This window comes from Rhineura floridana, chromosome 4 (assembly GCF_030035675.1).
Source record: "Rhineura floridana isolate rRhiFlo1 chromosome 4, rRhiFlo1.hap2, whole genome shotgun sequence".
NCBI classification, from domain to species: Eukaryota; Metazoa; Chordata; class Lepidosauria; order Squamata; family Rhineuridae; genus Rhineura; species Rhineura floridana.
The window spans coordinates 196,807,038-196,824,945 of NC_084483.1; the positions used below are offsets into that span (position 1 = coordinate 196,807,038).

Consider the following 17,908-nt stretch of genomic DNA (forward strand, 5'->3'; position numbering starts at 1 on the left):
GTCCTTCCCCCTAATCACTCCATGAAAGCTGGGAGCACAGTGGTCAGCCTAGAGCAGCCTTTCCCAACTAGTAGGCCACCAGATGTTGGACCACAACTCCCAACAGCCTCAGCCAGCATTGCCAATGGTCAGGAAAGATGGGAATCGTGGTCCAACAACATCTGGTGGCCCACTAGTTGGGAAACGCTGGCCTAGAGTCTTTAGAGATCCTTCTAGCTCTCTGGATCAGGGAGCAGGCCACTGAGGACAACGGGGATGGGTGGGAGGGAGGCAGTGTTCTTTGCATTCTCATTTACATTTCATCTAACAAGAAGAACATACTGAAGAACAAAACAAAATGTTTTACTGTATTTGGCTAAAACCTGTATTTGGTTGCCTACAATAAACTGTCCGTCTACATACTCAAGAGTACAAATGGCTGAACAGGAATTGTGTGCATCACTTTAAACAGGTGGAAAGCAGACCATGAAAAATTAAGAGAAGTGATTCAAATGCATTTGGATAAATTGCACCTAAGTACTCACTTTATTATGGCTGAAGTCAGAAAACACAGCAGTGATCTTTTCAGATGCAAGTCTTTGTGCGGGGGGGGGGGGAGAGAGAAGAGAAAAAGGAAACATTATAGCCAGCTGATATTTGAATGCAAACCTGGTTATCTCCATGATGTTTAAAAGCAGCAACACAGAACATGCAAAGAAAATATCAGGTGCTATGCACAAATCCCAGCCACATCAGCCAAGGCCTAAGTGACAGCTCTTCACTTGCACCTCGTATACCGCATCAAAGTATCTCATCTGCCTTGGAAATGACTGCAAAAACCCAGCAAAAAACAAACAGCTGTGCCAGAACATGGAAACAGCACAAATGTAGCGCATCATATCCCCACCTGAATCCCACAGGTAAAGACCTGTCTAGCAGGAAAGGCCCTGCCTTTCCCCCCCAGTCCAATAGTAAGGAAGTTTATCTTGCCGCTTCATCCTATGAACGGCTGCACAGAAAATAAGAACACAGTGCTGGGCACTAGACTGCTCCAACACCATCGCTTTTGTTATCATTTTATTTATATAATGCTGTCAGGGCATATGGCACTTTACAGAGTAATGTAACCCGAAGGTTGGTCTTCAGAGGAACCAACAATCTAAACTTAAGGTGTGGGGAAGAGGAAGAGAGCAGCAGCAGCAGCACATGTAAGCAATCTACAACGCAATTAGTTCAGGTAGGAATTAGGCCAATGGCAAGGATGGGCAGAAGGCAGAATCTAACAGTAGATCTCTGGGGTGGTTATCTTCCAGCTCCCAGTTGTTTAACTTGCCACCCACCCCTAAATTCAAGCAAAGTTTTTTGTGGGGACTCACCAAAAGTGAAGTGATTTCTTTTTAAAAAATTCATTGTGATCTCAGTAAAATTCTGCAAACCAATTTTTAGGTTTATTATATGCTTTCAGGCACTCTTCTCCCTAGTTCTAAATGTATACTCGCTCCCCCAATCTGTCTCAAATCTGGTTGGTGAACTTAAGGTTTGTAGTAGTAAATACTATTATTATTGATTAGGATAATGTAGATTCTGTAAACTGAAAGTCTGCCTACCTTGGCCTATGAGATTAAACCAAAGAAGTGGGTATACCGGGAAGGTCGTGCCTCTGTATAGCAGTAGGTCTTGAGGCCACTTTAAAAACAATCACCACTGCCAGGATGCCAACTGATAACAGCAACGAGATGTTGCAGCGTGGAGGGCTCCTGTCCACTGCTCCAGTCAGTCATACATAACCCTTCTCCAGGCTACTCCATTCCATTTCTCTTCCCAACCAGTCCCCCCCCCGTTCTAACACAGGTTGTTAGAATTCAATGGCCGCTGAATCTGCTCAGTCGTTGGGTGGGTGTCTCCCTTAACGTCTGCAAGTGTTTTTGGGGTGCTTCTGCAAACCTTGGGGATCCCTTAAGCCTGCTGATATCTCCCTCTTGAGGGTGGGTGGCAGCGGAAACCAGAGGGAACAAGTGGAGCCCTACAAGAAACGGTGCTGTGTCAACAGCATGAGATCTTTTAATGCTCTAATGTAAATTGTATGTTTTTATGTTTTACGTCACACAGAATGGCTGGATAACCAGCCAGATGGGCGACCAATAAATTTAATAAATAAATAAATAAAGAGCTCCCGATCAGGGTTCCAGCCACTGCATTTCCTCCTTCCGGACATAAGAGTCAGACAGTCTGTTCCATGCCTACTGAGCAGTCAGTTCTCATTTGGCTGCTTGTTGGAAGGGAGTGAGGAGGACACACTGGTGCCCCCATCCCAGCTGCATTACTTAAGCTACTGTTGGCTTACTAGGCATTACTACCAATGTGTTTTTTTTCATCAAGTCTGAAAATGTCTCATGAAGCCTTATCTGCTGTGCCTGGCCTGAGAGAGAGCAGACCTTCAAGGCCAGACAGTAGTTGTCATGGTAACGGGAGATAACAGCTGGGAAAGTTGTAACAACCGTGTTGTTAGTTCTTCCTTCTTCTGTGTGTGTCTTTGAAGCAAGCAGTTCTATCCTTGAAGGGGGGGGGGGAGAATTCTACTTGTATCTATCCTCTTATGCCTTTGGCCATAATGTCTTAGTAAAGACTCTTAAACCTTTCTCAAGCCTCTGTGAAGTTTCTTGCTCAACTTAACTCCAACGTAACGTATGCTGTTCATGCAACAACGCTCACACATCAACAGCTACATGTACCAAGAGAAGTCTGAAACAGCGGGTGGCCACACTGAAGAGCGCAAGAGAAGATGAAGAGTTCTTAAACTGCTGGAACAACAACAGCAAAGAGAAGTGCAGGAGATGGAAGAACAACAGCATGTTGAAACAGAAGAGGTGAATGTTGTGGAGAGCAACAACTGAGTGGAGGAAAGGCCATGGAAAAGGGTGACAGGAGCAGAAGAGCCAGAAGACACCCTTGACCGGTGGAACTATGGAACCGCTTTCAGGCACTTGAGGATGAGACTAGAGCGCAGTCTGCAGGGGAAGAATTACAGGAGACCTCATGCAACAGCAAAGCTCAGTCAAGCAGAGGCAATGAAACCATACCCCATAACAAAAATAGTAGCAGCAGCAGCAGCAGCAGCAGTAGTAGTGGGAGACTCCCTGCTGCATGGGATTGAAATCCAAGTATGCCAAGAAGATCCATGGACTTGCCAAGTATGCCGTCTCCCTGAAGGACAATTAGAGATGTGACAGAAGGGTTGCCATCACTCATAAAGCCCACTGACAGATATCCCCTTCTCATCCATGTGGGAACAAACAATAATGCCAAGAGGAGCTACGAAGAAATCACATCAGATTTTGAAGATCTGGGAAGGAAACTCAAGGACTTTGGGGCCCAGATAGTTTTCTCATCCATCCTTCTGGTACTTAGAGGGGAGCAGAAAGGGAGAGAAAAGAAAACGGGCACAGTAATAGTCTTCATAAAAATGTAGGAAGGAAGCCAGGCAATAAATCGCATGGGTCTTTGAAGTCTGTATACTAATGCCCAGAGTATGGGAAACAAACAGGACAAGAAGGAGAGCATCCAGCTGAGGAAGAGGGAAACAATCCCTTAGAAGGGACCCATTCCTTGGGGGATGAGCAGCTATCCTCTCGTGCCGAGGATATATCTCCAGGGGGTGGAGGGATCCTTGTAGTGGGTGATTCGATCATTAGGAACATAGACAGTGGGGTGTGTGATGGGCGTGTAGACCGCAAGGTGTTTTGCCTGCCTGGTGCGAAGGTTGCGGATATCGCCCGTCGTTTAGATAGTTTGGTAGACAGTGCTGGGAAGGAGTCAGTGGTCGTGGTGCACGTTGGCACCAACGACATGGGGAAATGCAGCCGTGAGGTCCTGGAAGCAAAATTTAGGTTGCTAGGTAGGATGCTGAAAGCCAGGACCTCCAAGGTGGCTTTCTCTGAAATGCTACCGGTTCCACGCGCAGGACCAGCCAGACAGGCCCAGCTTTGCAGTCTCAATGCGTGGATGAGACGATGGTGTCGGGTGGAAGGGTTTAGATTTGTTAGGCACTGGGGAACATTTTGGGACAAGCCGGGCCTGTACAAAAGGGATGGGCTCCACTTGAACCAGAATGGAACCAGACTGCTGGCACTTAAAATTAAAAAGGTAGCAGAGCAGCTTTTAAACTGACTGAGGGGGGAAACCCGACAGGAGCTGAGAAAGGTCCGGTTCGGAATAAACCTCCCCCCTGGGATAAAAACCAAAGAAATGATGAAATTTTAAAAGGGGTAGGCCTAGAAGTAGGCATTGTGAGAGCAGGGGCACAGGATATAAATTCAGAAGAGCAAAATTACCACAGGCCAAACCACAAGTGCCAAAGACACTTGAAGAGAGACACTGCTTACAAGTGCCTGTACGCTAATGCTAGGAGCCTCCGAACCAAGATGGGAGAACTGGAGTGCTTGGTCAGAGGAGAGCATTGATATAGTGAGCATAACGGAGACCTGGTGGAATGGAGAAAACCAGTGGGATACGGTTATCCCTGGATATAAACTATATCGGAAGGACGTATTGGTGGCGGAGTCGCTCTATATGTGAAAGAAGGCATTGAATCCAGCAAGCTCGAAACACCAAAAGAGGCAGACTCCTCCACAGAATCGTTGTGGGTGGTGATACCATGCCCCAGGAGGGACTTAATACTGGGAACGATCTATCATCCACCCGAGAGTTCTCAAAGAACTCAAATGTGAAATTGCTGATCTGCTAACTAAAATATGTAACTTGTCCCTTGGGTCCTCCTCCGTGCCTGAGGACTGGAAAGTGGCAAATGTAACGCCAATCTTCAAAAAGGGATCCAGAGGGGATCCCGGAAATTACAGGCCAGTTAGCTTAACTCCTGTCCCTGGAAAACCGGTAGAAAGTATGATTAAAGCTAGATTAACTAAGCACATAGAAGAACAAGCCTTGCTGAAGCAGAGCCAGCATGGCTTCTGCAAGGGAAAGTCCTGTCTCAGTAACCTATTAGAATTCTTTGAGAGTGTCAACAAGCATATAGATAGAGGTGATCCAGTGGACATAGTGTACTTAGACTTTCAAAAAGCGTTTGACAAGGTACCTCACCAAAGACTTCTGAGGAAGCTTAGCAGTTATGGAATAAGAGGAGAGGTCCTCTTGTGGATAAGGAATTGGTTAAGAAGCAGAAAGCAGAGAGTAGGAATAAACGGACAGTTCTCCCAATGGAGGGCTGTAGAAAGTGGAGTCCCTCAAGGATCGGTATTGGGACCTGTACTTTTCAACTTGTTCATTAATGACCTAGAATTAGGAGTGAGCAGTGAAGTGGCCAAGTTTGCTGACGACACTAAATTGTTCAGGGTTGTTAAAACAAAAAGGGATTGCGAAGAGCTCCAAAAAGACCTCTCCAAACTGAGTGGATGGGCGGAAAAATGGCAAATGCAATTCAATATAAACAAGTGTAAAATTATGCATATTGGAGCAAAAAATCTTAATTTCACATATACGCTCATGGGGTCTGAACTGGCGGTGACCAACCAGTAGAGAGACCTCGGGGTTGTAGTGGACAGCACGATAAAAATGTCGACCCAGTGTGCAGCAGCTGTGAAAGAGGCAAATTCCATGCTAGCGATAATTAGGAAAGGTATTGAAAATAAAACAGCCGATATCATAATGCCATTGAATAAATCTATGGTGCGGCCGCATTTGGAATACTGTGTACAGTTCTGGTCGCCTCATCTCAAAAAGGATATTATAGAGTTGGAAAAGGTTCAGAAGAGGGCAACCAGAATGATCAAGGGGATGGAGCGACTCCCTTACGAGGAAAGGTTGCAGCATTTGGGGCTTTTTAGTTTAGAGAAAAGGCGGGTCAGAGGAGACATGATAGAAGTGTATAAAATTATGCATGGCCTTGAGAAAGTGGATAGAGAAAAGTTCTTCTCCCTCTCTCATAATACTAGAACTCGTGGACATTCAAAGAAGCTGAATGTTGGAAGATTCAGGACAGACAAAAGGAAGTACTTCTTTACTCAGCGCATAGTTAAACTATGGAATTTGCTCCCACAAGATGCAGTAATGGCCACCAGCTTGGACGGCTTTAAAAGAAGATTAGACAAATTCTTGGAGGACAGGGCTATCAATGGCTACTAGCCATGATGGCTGTGTTCTGCCACCCTTGTCAGAGGCAGCATGCTTCTGAAAACCAGTTGCCGGAAGCCTCAGGAGGGGAGAGTGTTCTTGCACTCGGGTCCTACTTGCGGGCTTCCCCCGGGCACCTGGTTGGCCACTGTGAGAACAGGATGCTGGACTAGATGGGCCACTGGCCTGATCCAGCAGGCTCTTCTTATGTTTAAGCTTGAATTCTTAACACAGGAGAGTAAATACGACTTGAAAGGTATAACTGAAACTTGGTGGGATGACTCCCATTACTTGAATACAGTGACTGAAGGATATAACTTGTTCACAAAGAACAGGAGGAATACAAAGGGAGGCAGAGTTGTGCTTTATGTTGAAAATATATATTCCTGCACAGAAATACAAGAGGACAAACTTGTTAGAGTATCTGGATTAAAATTAATGGGGCAAGGAATAAAAGGAGGATGGTGGTTGGAGTCTACTACTGACCACCCAATCAAGGAAAAGACGAGGATGAAACTTTTGAAAAGCAAATTGCCAATGTTTCAAAGAGGCATGATATGGTAGTAATGGGGACTTCAATTACCCTGATATCTGCTGGGAGACAAATTCTGCTAAACATGGCCTCTCCAAGAAATTTCTGACTTGTGTTGGAGATAACATTCTCCTACAGAAAATGAAAGAAGCAACCAGAGGATCAGCTATCCTGGACCTGATTCTAACCAACAGAGATTTGGTGGATGAAGTGGCAGTTACAGGAGCTCTGGGGGAAGTGACCACACTATATTAGAGTTCTTGATTGTAAAGGAAACAAAAGCTGAGAGTAGCCATACTTGTCCCCTGGACTTCAGGAAAGCAGATTTTAATAAACTCAGAACAATGGTAAATAAGGTTATGTGGCAAGTGATCCTAATGAGAAAAGGAGTCCAAGATGGGTGGGAGTTTCGGAAAGAGGAAATTCTAAAGGCACAATGGCAAACAATTCCATTAAAGGCACTATCTGTGCCTTGTTCCTTGCTGCCACTCCTCTCATGGATGGGTTCCTTGTTGCTCATCTGCTGTGCCCACTGGCCTGTGTGTGTTGTTGTTTAACGCCAGATCATTTGAAATGTGGTGTTGGAGGAGAGTTTTGCGCATACCATGGACTGCGAGAAAGACAAATAATTGGGTGTTAGAACAAATTAAACCAGATCTATCACTAGAAGCTAAAATGATGAAACTGAGGTTATCATACTTTGGACACATAATGAGAAGACATGATTCACTAGAAAAGACCATAATGCTGGGAAAAACAAAAGGGAGTAGAAAAAGAGGAATGCCAAACAAGAGATGGATTGATTCCATAAAGGAAGTCACAGACCTGAACTTACAAGATCTGAACAAGGTGGTTCATGACAGGTGCTATTGGAGGTCGCTGACTCATAGGGTTGCCATAAGTCGTAGCTGACTTGAAGGCACTGTACTGCAGATGGGAAGCAGAGGCAGAGAGAAAATTGCTTGCCTAAGGCCACAGCACGTGGCTTTCTACAGCAGAGGTGAAATTTAATAGAGGACTTCTCTGCTTATTCTTTCAACTGCAACACTAGCCTTCTAACTTGCACAGCAGCGGCAGCAGGAGTATAACACTGTCGCAGATAAGTATGAAATCAGGCATAGCCATTTGTCATGAAGCAACTGAAGAAAGCCAACCTCTGCCAGACTATGTCCCACAAAACCAGGTTTCTTATGGTTAAGCATGGGTTTCACTTTATACATCTAAAGAGCGTAATTGCCTGCCCCCGTTTTTAAGGCTCACTCAGTGTAGCTCAGGTTTCTGCTCCTTCTGCCCATGCATTTTTCAACTCCTGCCATTTGGGTGTTTGATTTGCTATTTAATTTATTTTCAATCCTCACTTCATTATCAAAATATTTGAAAGATGTTGGACAAACTCCAGCAACTCACAGCCTTGCTGTTCAAGACAGATTCCCAGCATATTGCTCTGGGTGGTTGTGAAGAAGGGGGTGGAAATTCAAGCTGATTAATACCAGATTACCTACAATATAGTCGTTCAAACAGAGAGCTTCACTGCTCCAGACTGCAGCCACATGACAATCCCTCTTCCTCTCTCTAGTTGTTGGACCACATGGACTACATGAAATACGCAACTTGACAAAGTGAATTATTTTTCTTAGAAAGACCTTCCAAGTGGGGAACTTGGGGTATTTCTGTAATTAAAAATATACCCAGGGCTAGGAATTATTCAGAAAAGATGGTCTTTACAGAGACAGCAAACCCAGATGTTTTCATGTGATGCAGACATTTGTAATATCAGCCACTTTAAGCCCTGTAGGAGATTAAAAACACACTTCTTTAAAAAGGCATTGTGCACCTTTTTATCTTGATGGTCAGCTTCGTCACCTTTACATTGTCAAGAAGCTCCAGAGTTAGAAGGCAGCATCAGCAGTTACGTGGACAGGTGCCAAACGGGTCAAAAGGTGCTGCCAGCTACAAAACTTAATTTCCCCAAGATGAAAGGAACCCCCCTCATTACTGAACACTATTTTGTGAGATGCTATTTTGTCCACAGTGCTAACTAAGGACAAAGATGGTGGGAAGAGCAGAGCAAAAGACTACAATATCTTGTTAAGATCCCTTGCTCTACTTGATAAGTAGCATTGCTGAAAGCAGGAATGGTTATCCTGCATAGCCGGTGGTTGGAAATGATGGCAGTTGGAAACAAACATCATCTGGAGGGCCACAAGTTCCCCATCCTTGCCCTTGTGAGGGCTGTCCTAAAATTGAAATACTGCATAGCCCTCCATTTCCCCCCAAATAGTTCTTCCACAGCTTCAAAAGTTCTGTTAAATGTCACACTCCCTAAAGATTAAGCAAACCCATTTTACCAGCATAATTTAGGTTTGTTCTGTTCCCACATAAGATTAGATTAGCCAAAAACACAATGGCTAATTATATGTGTTAGGAAAGACCACCAAATACAAGAGGAAGTCATTAAGAGATGGGGTCTTTTTTTAGCATATCATATGATAAAGGTTCTTACAGTATATCCTTTGAGCTTATTTTCCATATTATATCAGCTTTTGTCAATAGCTGTGTTTTGAAGATGTGTGCCAATTTATAAAGGTGTATTTTAGATTTTTAAATTAAGAAACCCAACATTCTGCTACCCCATCTGCAGCTGTTGAACATGTTGTTCAGGCAATGCTTTGCATACTTACTGCTTTGCACATTCCACAATCTCCTCAGGAGCAGTGAATAGCTTCTGGACAGTTCGCTTGGTAACACCCTGCTCTCTTGCAAGCTGCTGTATGCCTTGAATGATCTGCTGGGAATGCTTCACCCCCACTTTGATAGCATGGCAAAAGTCTTGTTGCAATACGTTCTCTGCTGCAGCTTCCAACATAACTATTGATTCAAATTCCGAGATGGGAAGTCAATCACAACAGTCTTCAACTGATACATTGTAGCTATCAGCTAACATTAGAGAAAAAACCAAATGGCCAGTGTGTATTTAGTAAATGGAAGCTAACACCTTAACTTGAACCCTCTCAACTTGGCTAATTTTATTACATCACTGATCATAACAATTCAAAGTAAGAACAGCCATCTCTTCTCAGTAACAAGACATCACACAGAGTCAAAAAGGAAAGGGTAGAAATTGTTCTGTCAGTTTTTGAATATATATATGTTGTTGTTCTTCAATGTCGTTGTTCTTCAAATTAACTATTTTTGTAAAATAACCTAAAAAGGTTTTGAAACACATTCTGAGCCCCAGGGAAAGACTATGCTAAAAATTAAAATAGTGCCCAAGCCATGCTCAGGTAGCAACTGCTATGCGTCTTTCAATTTTTGAAGCTGAGGGAGAGAGCAGAGGCTTGTTTTGATGCTGGGTGGCTAGGGTCCTCCTAGTGCCTCAGCTGCTCACCATCAAAATGACCAGCCTCTTATTTCTCCTCCTCTGCATCAGGCAAAACAGCTATCCTCAACCTCTCTTGCTAGCTTGGCTCTAGACATGGAGAGAGAGATCTTCCCTGCTGTTGCACAGAGCCTTCCACACTTTAATACAAAGCTCAGTTCTGACCCTCCCTGGGGGGAGAGGTGGGAAAGATGGTGACAATTTCTGGTGGGCTACCTAATTTAGCAAAGATCTGTGCCTATGCAGATGGACCAGGTGAGAATCTTATTCCTCCATGGTGTCTGTAACCCATGTCTGTCTCCCCACCCCTGGAAGCTCCAATCCAAACTCCACTCATTTACCTTCTGTCCTACTCTAAGTCCAAACCAACAGATCCCAACTATATTGCCCCTCCTACCTTCACTCCCAAACAGCCCAAAGGATATTATGTCCTGCCCACCATTTTGCTCACCTCTCCCTTCTTCCTAATGCATGAAGCTGTTTGTGATAAGGCATCATCAACACAACACAAATTAAAAAAACTCATGTCAGCAAGAATAATATTTAAGCATGTACAGGAAAAATACTTGCTGTACTAATGGTTTTAAAAACAGATCCTGCCCACAAAACTTCAGTGCAATATATAAACTCAGTGAGTGACCTCAAAACAGAGGAATCAGGACACTACTTAAGTTTAGGATGGGTTCATACACATCACAGACCCTCAACATATTACTCAACCCCTGAAAGCTCAGTGTGAGAACCAAGAATGACTGCCACTTGAGTAATCCGAGGCAATATGCAAGGTCTGCAGTGTTTTGATCTGTGACTGCTGACTCTCACATGCTAGTCATCAAGTGATGAATTTGCATGCATGAACCAGCCATCAGACAAAGGCTTATGCAGTATTTCAAAGGAGCCTTCCATCTAAGCCACTAACCAGGCTGACACCTGCTTAGCTTTAAGTTTCAAATCATACTTGGGCCATTTTAGTAGTCAATATTTTTAATCACTTACCAATCTGACTGCGAGGAGCTCCAGAGACCACTAAATCCAAAGTGCTGGAAGACATTTCTTTTCGTGTTGGATTAACAACTACTTCACCATCAATCAGTCCTACCCTCACAGCACCTGAGAAGATACTCCATAAATTAAGATTTTCCATCAGTTAGCTTTTTGCAACTAAGACAAAACTAATTCAAGAGCTTGTGAGATTACTTTTCAGATGTGCTTTTAACACTGAAAAGCTAGTGCAGATTGAGAGAGTTGCATAGTACCTGTCAAAGTACCAATTCAGGAGATTTTGCTTTGACAACTTGGAAAACTTCAACAACAGTTGAAAATGTTAAGACATTTATTTTATTTATTTATTAAATTTATATACCGCCCGACTAGCAATAGCTCTCTGGGCGGTGAACATAAAATAGCATAAAAATACAATGAATAACAAAATAATACTAAAATACAATCATCAATCCAATACAATAAACATTTTAAAAATTAAATCAGTGTAACTTAAAATGCTTCAGAGAATAGGAAGGTTTTGACCTGGCGCCGGAAGGAGAGCAGAGTCGGCGCCAGGCGTACTTCCTCGGGGAGACTGTTCCATAGTTCGGGGGCCACCACTGAGAAGGCCCTAGATCTTGTCATCACCCTCCGGGCCTCCCTGTGAGTTGGAACCCGGAGGAGGGCCTTCGTAGCAGAACGTAGTGCACGGGCCGGTTCATATCGGAAGAGGCGTTCCGCAAGGTATTGTGGTCCCGCACCGTATAAGGCTTTATAGGTTAATACCAACACTTTGAATCTAGCCCGGAAACATATTGGCAATCAGTGCAAGCTGGCCAGAACAGGTGTTATATGCTCGGACCGCTTGGTCCTTGTCAGCAATCTGGCCGCCGCATTTTGCACTAGTTGTAGTTGTGAGGCATCCTTCCCTGGCTCTCCCTGTCAGGTTCCTACCTGCTCGTGGTTACTGCCTGTCTCTAGGCACCACCAGGGACTCCACCAGTCCGGACCGCTCTCTCTTATGGTTTCTCTCCCCGTTCTAGCACAGATCTCAACAGATCCCCCTGCTAGGCAACCACCAGTAACGTCCCAATACTAGTATTCCCAGAGACTCTGAATACTGGTATTGTTATTCTCTTCACCGCTGCCACCATTTGTTACAGTTCCCCTTCAGCCTTGGTCATTACCTTACCCTCCCTTCTGGTCTGTGAAACCCCAGCCAAGGATCAGGCCTTTGGTAAACCAAATTAAGTATTTATTACAGATAACAAAGCTAACAAGATTAACAAGATTTCTTCTTAAGGCACATAAGCATATGGTTTTACTCAATACTAATCCAAACTCCACCTCCCTCCTGGTAAACAACTCTCTAAACCCCACCAAGCAATCCACTCTTTCTCTTCTCCCCCCAGATTCCACAATTCACCACCTCACATTCACCCAGATTTACCTGTCATCCTTTCATTTATACTGTCAGCCATTTTAAACATTCAGCCAATCATCAAGCATTCTACTGCAGAGGTCATGATGAAAAGAATTATTTTAGCAACAACGGAAGAAAAAAACAGAAGGAAATGTATCCAAAGTAATGGTGTCCTGCAATGTCTGTTACCTTTAATTGGCATACTGTAATTATGTAGCTGGATAGTCTACATTTCTTTATTACTACTACTAATTACATTTCCAGGAGCCCATTTCTATTTTATGTGATATTTTACATTATGTACAATTGTTGTTTTTCAAAAAAATTTGTGCAAGTTAAGTATTTATGGTGAAACTCATTTTGGGATGTACAAAAAATAAGGGAGAACATATTAGTACATTGCCGCCTACTTCATATGTACAGATGCTTTGCTCTCCATGCCAATCAGATTTTTATTGCTTGTAGCTAACGTGCCACTTGTTTACAAATGAAGCATAATGGTCAATAGCTATGTGACAATAGAGACTGACTGCTCTGAAACTAGACTATCTTGCACTTACAGGAATATCTGTGCAAGACTAAAGCAAGGCTAATTTTGAAAATGGAAATGGACTGCCTTCAAGTCAATTCTGACTTATGGCGACCCTATGAATAGGGTTTTCATGGTAAGCGGTATTCAGAGGTGGTTTACCATTGCCTTCCTCTGAGGCTGAGAGGCAGTGACTGGCCCAAAGTCACCCAGTGAGCTTCATGGTTGTGTGGGGATTCAAACCTTGGTCATAGTCCAACACTCTAACCACTACGCCACACTGGCTCTTAGTCTAGGGGGAAAAAGTATGCCCCAAGCATAAGAAACACTAGATGTGAGCTGGTTTGTTAACATTATAAGTAGAACATGTCTTTAGGAATTCTAACTATTCATTATAAGTTTTGCATTAGAAATATTCCCCCATTTTCCTGTATGTTTGGATATAATCAATGTATTAATGACTTCAAAACTAGCTACTGAATATCCATCCTGGATGGAGGAAAACAAACAATATAATTAAACCTGTAAAGATTTCTACCCGTCATTTTACATGGATGTTTTATAATTCTACTTTTAAAACTTCAAACAGGCCAGGGTTGTTTATACTGCTCTGAAAGTTGCATCATGCATTTCAAAACCAAATGCTAAATGTACGCTACCATATTTTTTACTCACCAATGGGACCATTCCATGGAATATCCGACAATGCAAGGGCCGCAGAAGCTAAAAATAATAAGATCTATTACTCAAAACTCTTCATAATGATTTGCTTACACTACCTACTTGTTCACACACAAAAAAAGTATTGTTACCTCCATTAATGGCCAGGACTGCAGGATCGTGGACACCATCTACAGCTAAAAGATTACAAAGTATCTAGGGTAAAAAAAATAGAAAAGCTGATGCACAATTTCATTTAATAGCCCTATTTATGTGTACTCATGTGTAAGGAGTCACTCTGGAGCAGGGCTATGCTGTTGCATCTCTTTCCTTAAAGAACTATGTGTTGCCCAAGGTTGTCTGAAATCCAATGTGCAAACTCCTACTCACATGTAGAGACTCTACACTACTGGCTACCCAGTTACGCAGGTGTCCTCATTGCATGGAGCTCGCATGGTGAGTTTTCTTTTCAGAAAACTGCTGCCAATTCACAGCTGTTTAAGGAAGGAGACGCAACCTCAGGGGCAGGGCAAAAAGCACAGCCCCAGTTCAAGTAAACAAGGCAATACCCTGCACACAAGTAACATGCGGATAGGACTAAAATTATTCAAGCCAAAGTTGGCAATATTCAGAGTAGATCCAATGAAATCAATGGACTCAAGTGACTTAAACGGGTCTTATCTGAGTACAACTTAGCTGGACATCAGACTGGGCACTTATGGAAATTCATAAACCATAAACTCATAAATCTATAAATATAACATCTTTAGTCCCCAGGCAACGACTGCTTTCTCGCAAATGTTCTTCCACACACACTCTGAAGAACATCATAGGTCCTCCTCTGGCTTTTCCCTCCCTACAGAGCCTTTTCAGTATTGTATCAGCATTATGGAATGCCCTCCCCAGATGAGGCCCACCTGGTCACCTCTTTATGTTCTTTCCATTGCCTCATTAAAATCTAATTTTTACACAGAAGCTAATGTCTGTGAGGGGATGGAGCACCTCCCCTATGAAGAAATGTTGTAGTATTTGGCGCATTTTAGTTTAGAAAGAAGGCAAGTCAGACGTGACATGACAGAAGTTTATAAAATTATGTATGGCATGGAGAAAGTGGACAGAGAGAAGGTTTTCTCTCTCTCTTATAACACTAGAAGTCATGGACATCCAATGAAGCGGAATGACGGAAGAATCAGGAGAGATAAAAGAAAGTACTTCTTCACACAGCACATAGTTCAACTATGAAACGTACATCCAGAGGACTGTACTAACTAACAACACACTAGGTACTAGCCTAAATGTTTAGAAGCGATCAAAGTAACCTACCTGTGTATCATAATAGTAGCCTGCTGGAAAAAGCGGTCGAATGGAGCGATCTGTAAAACAGTATTATGTATTTGAAACCTCATACAAAAAAGAAATGATTATTGGTTTTTACAAGCTATTTATACTGTGACAGACAGGGCCATGAAGCCAGTTCAGCCCATCCCCCCTACAAAGCAGGACTGTCCATCTACAAGTTGCCCCCAAAATCACCTCACAGGATCTAGGCCAGCATGCTTTAAACACACTGACAGAAAACAGTATTGTGGGTTTCTATGGAAGATATGCATGCAAGCCTCCAACAGACAGTGTTGTAACCATAAAACACTTACTAGGAAGTCAGTCCACTAAAATCAATGAGATTTGCTTCCAAGTAAACATGCTTAGATCTAGGTTTACACGACCCCAATATAAGTAGCACTGTAAAGTCGCACTCTTTCCTAAATATATAAAAGAATTGTTCTATGGGGAACAGAACTTTTACAAGCAAAGTGTCCTGTTTTTGAATTTCCAAGAAGTGAGTGCAATGGTTCTAAGAGATGTGTTCTCTACCCTAATAGCTTATACCTATTATTCTGCTTGTAAGAATTTCTTTGTCCGTCAGACTCAGTTCTCTTCTCAGATAATTGGTAGGAATTCTTCCTGCTGCAGCAGCTTTTTGTCGATAGTCAACCTTACATAACAGAAGAGACATATTTATTGTTCCCTTTTATTAAACACAAACGTTGTAACAAACTAGGAGACAACATTCTAGCTTATCTGATTAATCTAGAACTATGAAATATTTTTATAGACTTTTGTCTAAAATTGTTCTATATAAATTATTTGCATTATAACCAACCCGTATAACCCTAAGCAGAGCTATGCACTATGTACAGTACTTCATTACTACTCACTGTAATACTTACCACCAAAGGCATGAACTGAGACGGAGAAGGCTTTATCTTACTGACCGCTGTCACCATCACTGATGTATCACCTAGCTTAATTTTTTTTAAAAGAGGGTGGGGGGGAGAGAGATTTTAATCAAGCTTATTTAGTGCAGAGTATGGAGAGATTCTACAGCTGCTACATTAAGAGCGGCAAAAAGATTAAAACATCTCTAATGATATGCACATCTTGAATAATTTTCTACCTGTACTACAGCACATCCATCAGCAAATCTGGCTAGTTTTCCAGAAGAGATTTCCAATTTTCTGGAAAAAAAGAGAGAGAGAAAAAAACACCAAAAAGTGTCATTAATGTGCACTTTTCTACTTCTGAACAACATATTCCATTATGTATAATTTAATTACAGCTGGTATAGCACAGTGGGGAGGAGAGCCTGGCTGGCAGTCCAGAGTCTGTGAGTTCAAATCCCCGCTCGTGTCTCCTGGGTGTCAAGGACCAGCTAAAGATCACCCCCACAGGGAGTGGCTCAGGGGTTACGTGCCCTGCCACCTGTGCAGCCGTGGGCAAGCTGCATAGTCCCAAGGAGACTAGTTGCCCCCCAGCTGGCAGTTGCAGACAAGGAAGAGGCTGGCTTGTGCAGCTGTGGCAAGCTGAGCAGGCCCTAGCCAGCTGGGGAGAACTAGCCTCAGGGGGAGGACTAGCCTCAGAAGGAGGCAATGGTAAACGCCCTTTGAATGCCGCTTACCATGAAAACCCTGTTCATAGGGTAGCCATAAGTCGGGATTGACTTGAAGGCAGTCCATTTTCATAGTTTAATTGCCTGACCTCATGAGGAATGCAAGAGAGCGCTACAAGAAAGCCAGTGTGGTGTTGTGTCTGGAGTGTCAGACTGGGACCTGGGAGACCACAGTTCAAATCCCCACTTGGCCATGAAGCTCACTAGGTGACCTTGGGCCAGTCACTGTCTCTCAGCCTAACCTACCTCACAGGGTTGTTGTGAGGATAACACTGGAAAGGGCAGAACCATGTTAGTACACCACCTTGAGCTCCTTGGAGGTAAACAGAGCATAGTCTCTTATGCACCCAGACTGAAATTACTTCTGCATAAAAAACATGAAACCCAAAGGTAGATCAACTGTGACTGCTGCATTGGGTTTCCCTATATGTACTGCCAACCTTATACGCCTCATGCTTTAAGTTCTTCCCGTATAGGATAAGGGCAACATGCGAGGGAAAAAGAACACAGAAGATGCGTTACGCTGGGTCAGACGACTGAGCTCGGTATCGTCTACACCGAGGGGGGAGTGTTCCGGCAGCCCTTCCTGGAGATATCAGGGACTGAACTTGAGACTTTCTGCGTACAAAGCAGAAGCTCTACCACTAGACTATGGCCCTCCCTCAAAGCACTCTGCACGTGGGCGGAGGCTACTTCAAACATCCCAGGGGTCAGATGTGGCTCTGGGAATAGACTCCGGGGCTGAACCCTGAAAGATTTTAAGCCCTACTGGAAAACAGGGAGCCACCCCCCCCGAATTGTGAGGGGCAAGGGAACCAGCCGCCGGCCCGGCCCTTACCGGCTGCCTACATCCACAGACACCGCCTTAGGACCTCCAGCGAAGCCGCACAGATCCCGGCCCAGATCCAGCCGCGCCAGGAGGAGGCAGGCCGGCCCCCTCAGCCAAGGCCCCATGGTGCCGCTTCCCCGGCAAGCGTTCGCCCTCCACCTCAACCGCGAACCCCAAGCCGCACTGGCCGCCGCCATGACACCAGAGTCACCCAGCGAGGCAGCCTCCTCGCGGCAAAAAAAAAAAAAAAAAGGGCGGAAGCGGATTGGCTTATCGCAGAAAGCTCGGGCGTCATTGGGTGCTCTGGTGAGCACGTGCGGAACAAGGAGCGAATGGGTCTGTCGGGTGGGCAGGGCCTCACGGGGTGGGCGGGGTAGAAGACCCAGGCGTCGATTGAGGTTCGATTTTGATTTCCGAGGCTCTGGTTCAGTCAACGACGGAGCAGCCGCAGCAAGTCGCCTCTGCTCGCGGGCGTCCTCTAGTGGCTGATGTGCCGTCACACCTCGGCCAATAGGAAAAG

The 17,908-nt window shown here is 44.0% G+C and overlaps 1 protein-coding gene across 2 annotated transcripts in view; it reads right to left on the reverse strand.

The window, feature by feature from the left end:
• Positions 1–17,646, reverse strand: part of PNPT1 (polyribonucleotide nucleotidyltransferase 1) — an 80,039-nt gene extending 62,393 nt beyond the window's left edge. For both annotated transcript variants that reach the window (XM_061625762.1, XM_061625761.1), the window contains exons 1-10: positions 17,398–17,646; positions 16,068–16,128; positions 15,841–15,915; positions 15,500–15,605; positions 14,936–14,985; positions 13,765–13,828; positions 13,628–13,675; positions 11,013–11,126; positions 9,319–9,505; positions 525–576 (exon numbers count right to left, since the gene is read on the reverse strand). In XM_061625762.1, coding sequence (XP_061481746.1) covers positions 525–576; positions 9,319–9,505; positions 11,013–11,126; positions 13,628–13,675; positions 13,765–13,828; positions 14,936–14,985; positions 15,500–15,605; positions 15,841–15,915; positions 16,068–16,128; positions 17,398–17,585 — 945 coding nt within the window. In that variant the 5' untranslated portion in view covers positions 17,586–17,646. The remainder of the gene's footprint in view (positions 1–524; positions 577–9,318; positions 9,506–11,012; positions 11,127–13,627; positions 13,676–13,764; positions 13,829–14,935; positions 14,986–15,499; positions 15,606–15,840; positions 15,916–16,067; positions 16,129–17,397) is intronic.
• Between the last annotated feature and the right edge of the window lie 262 nt (positions 17,647–17,908).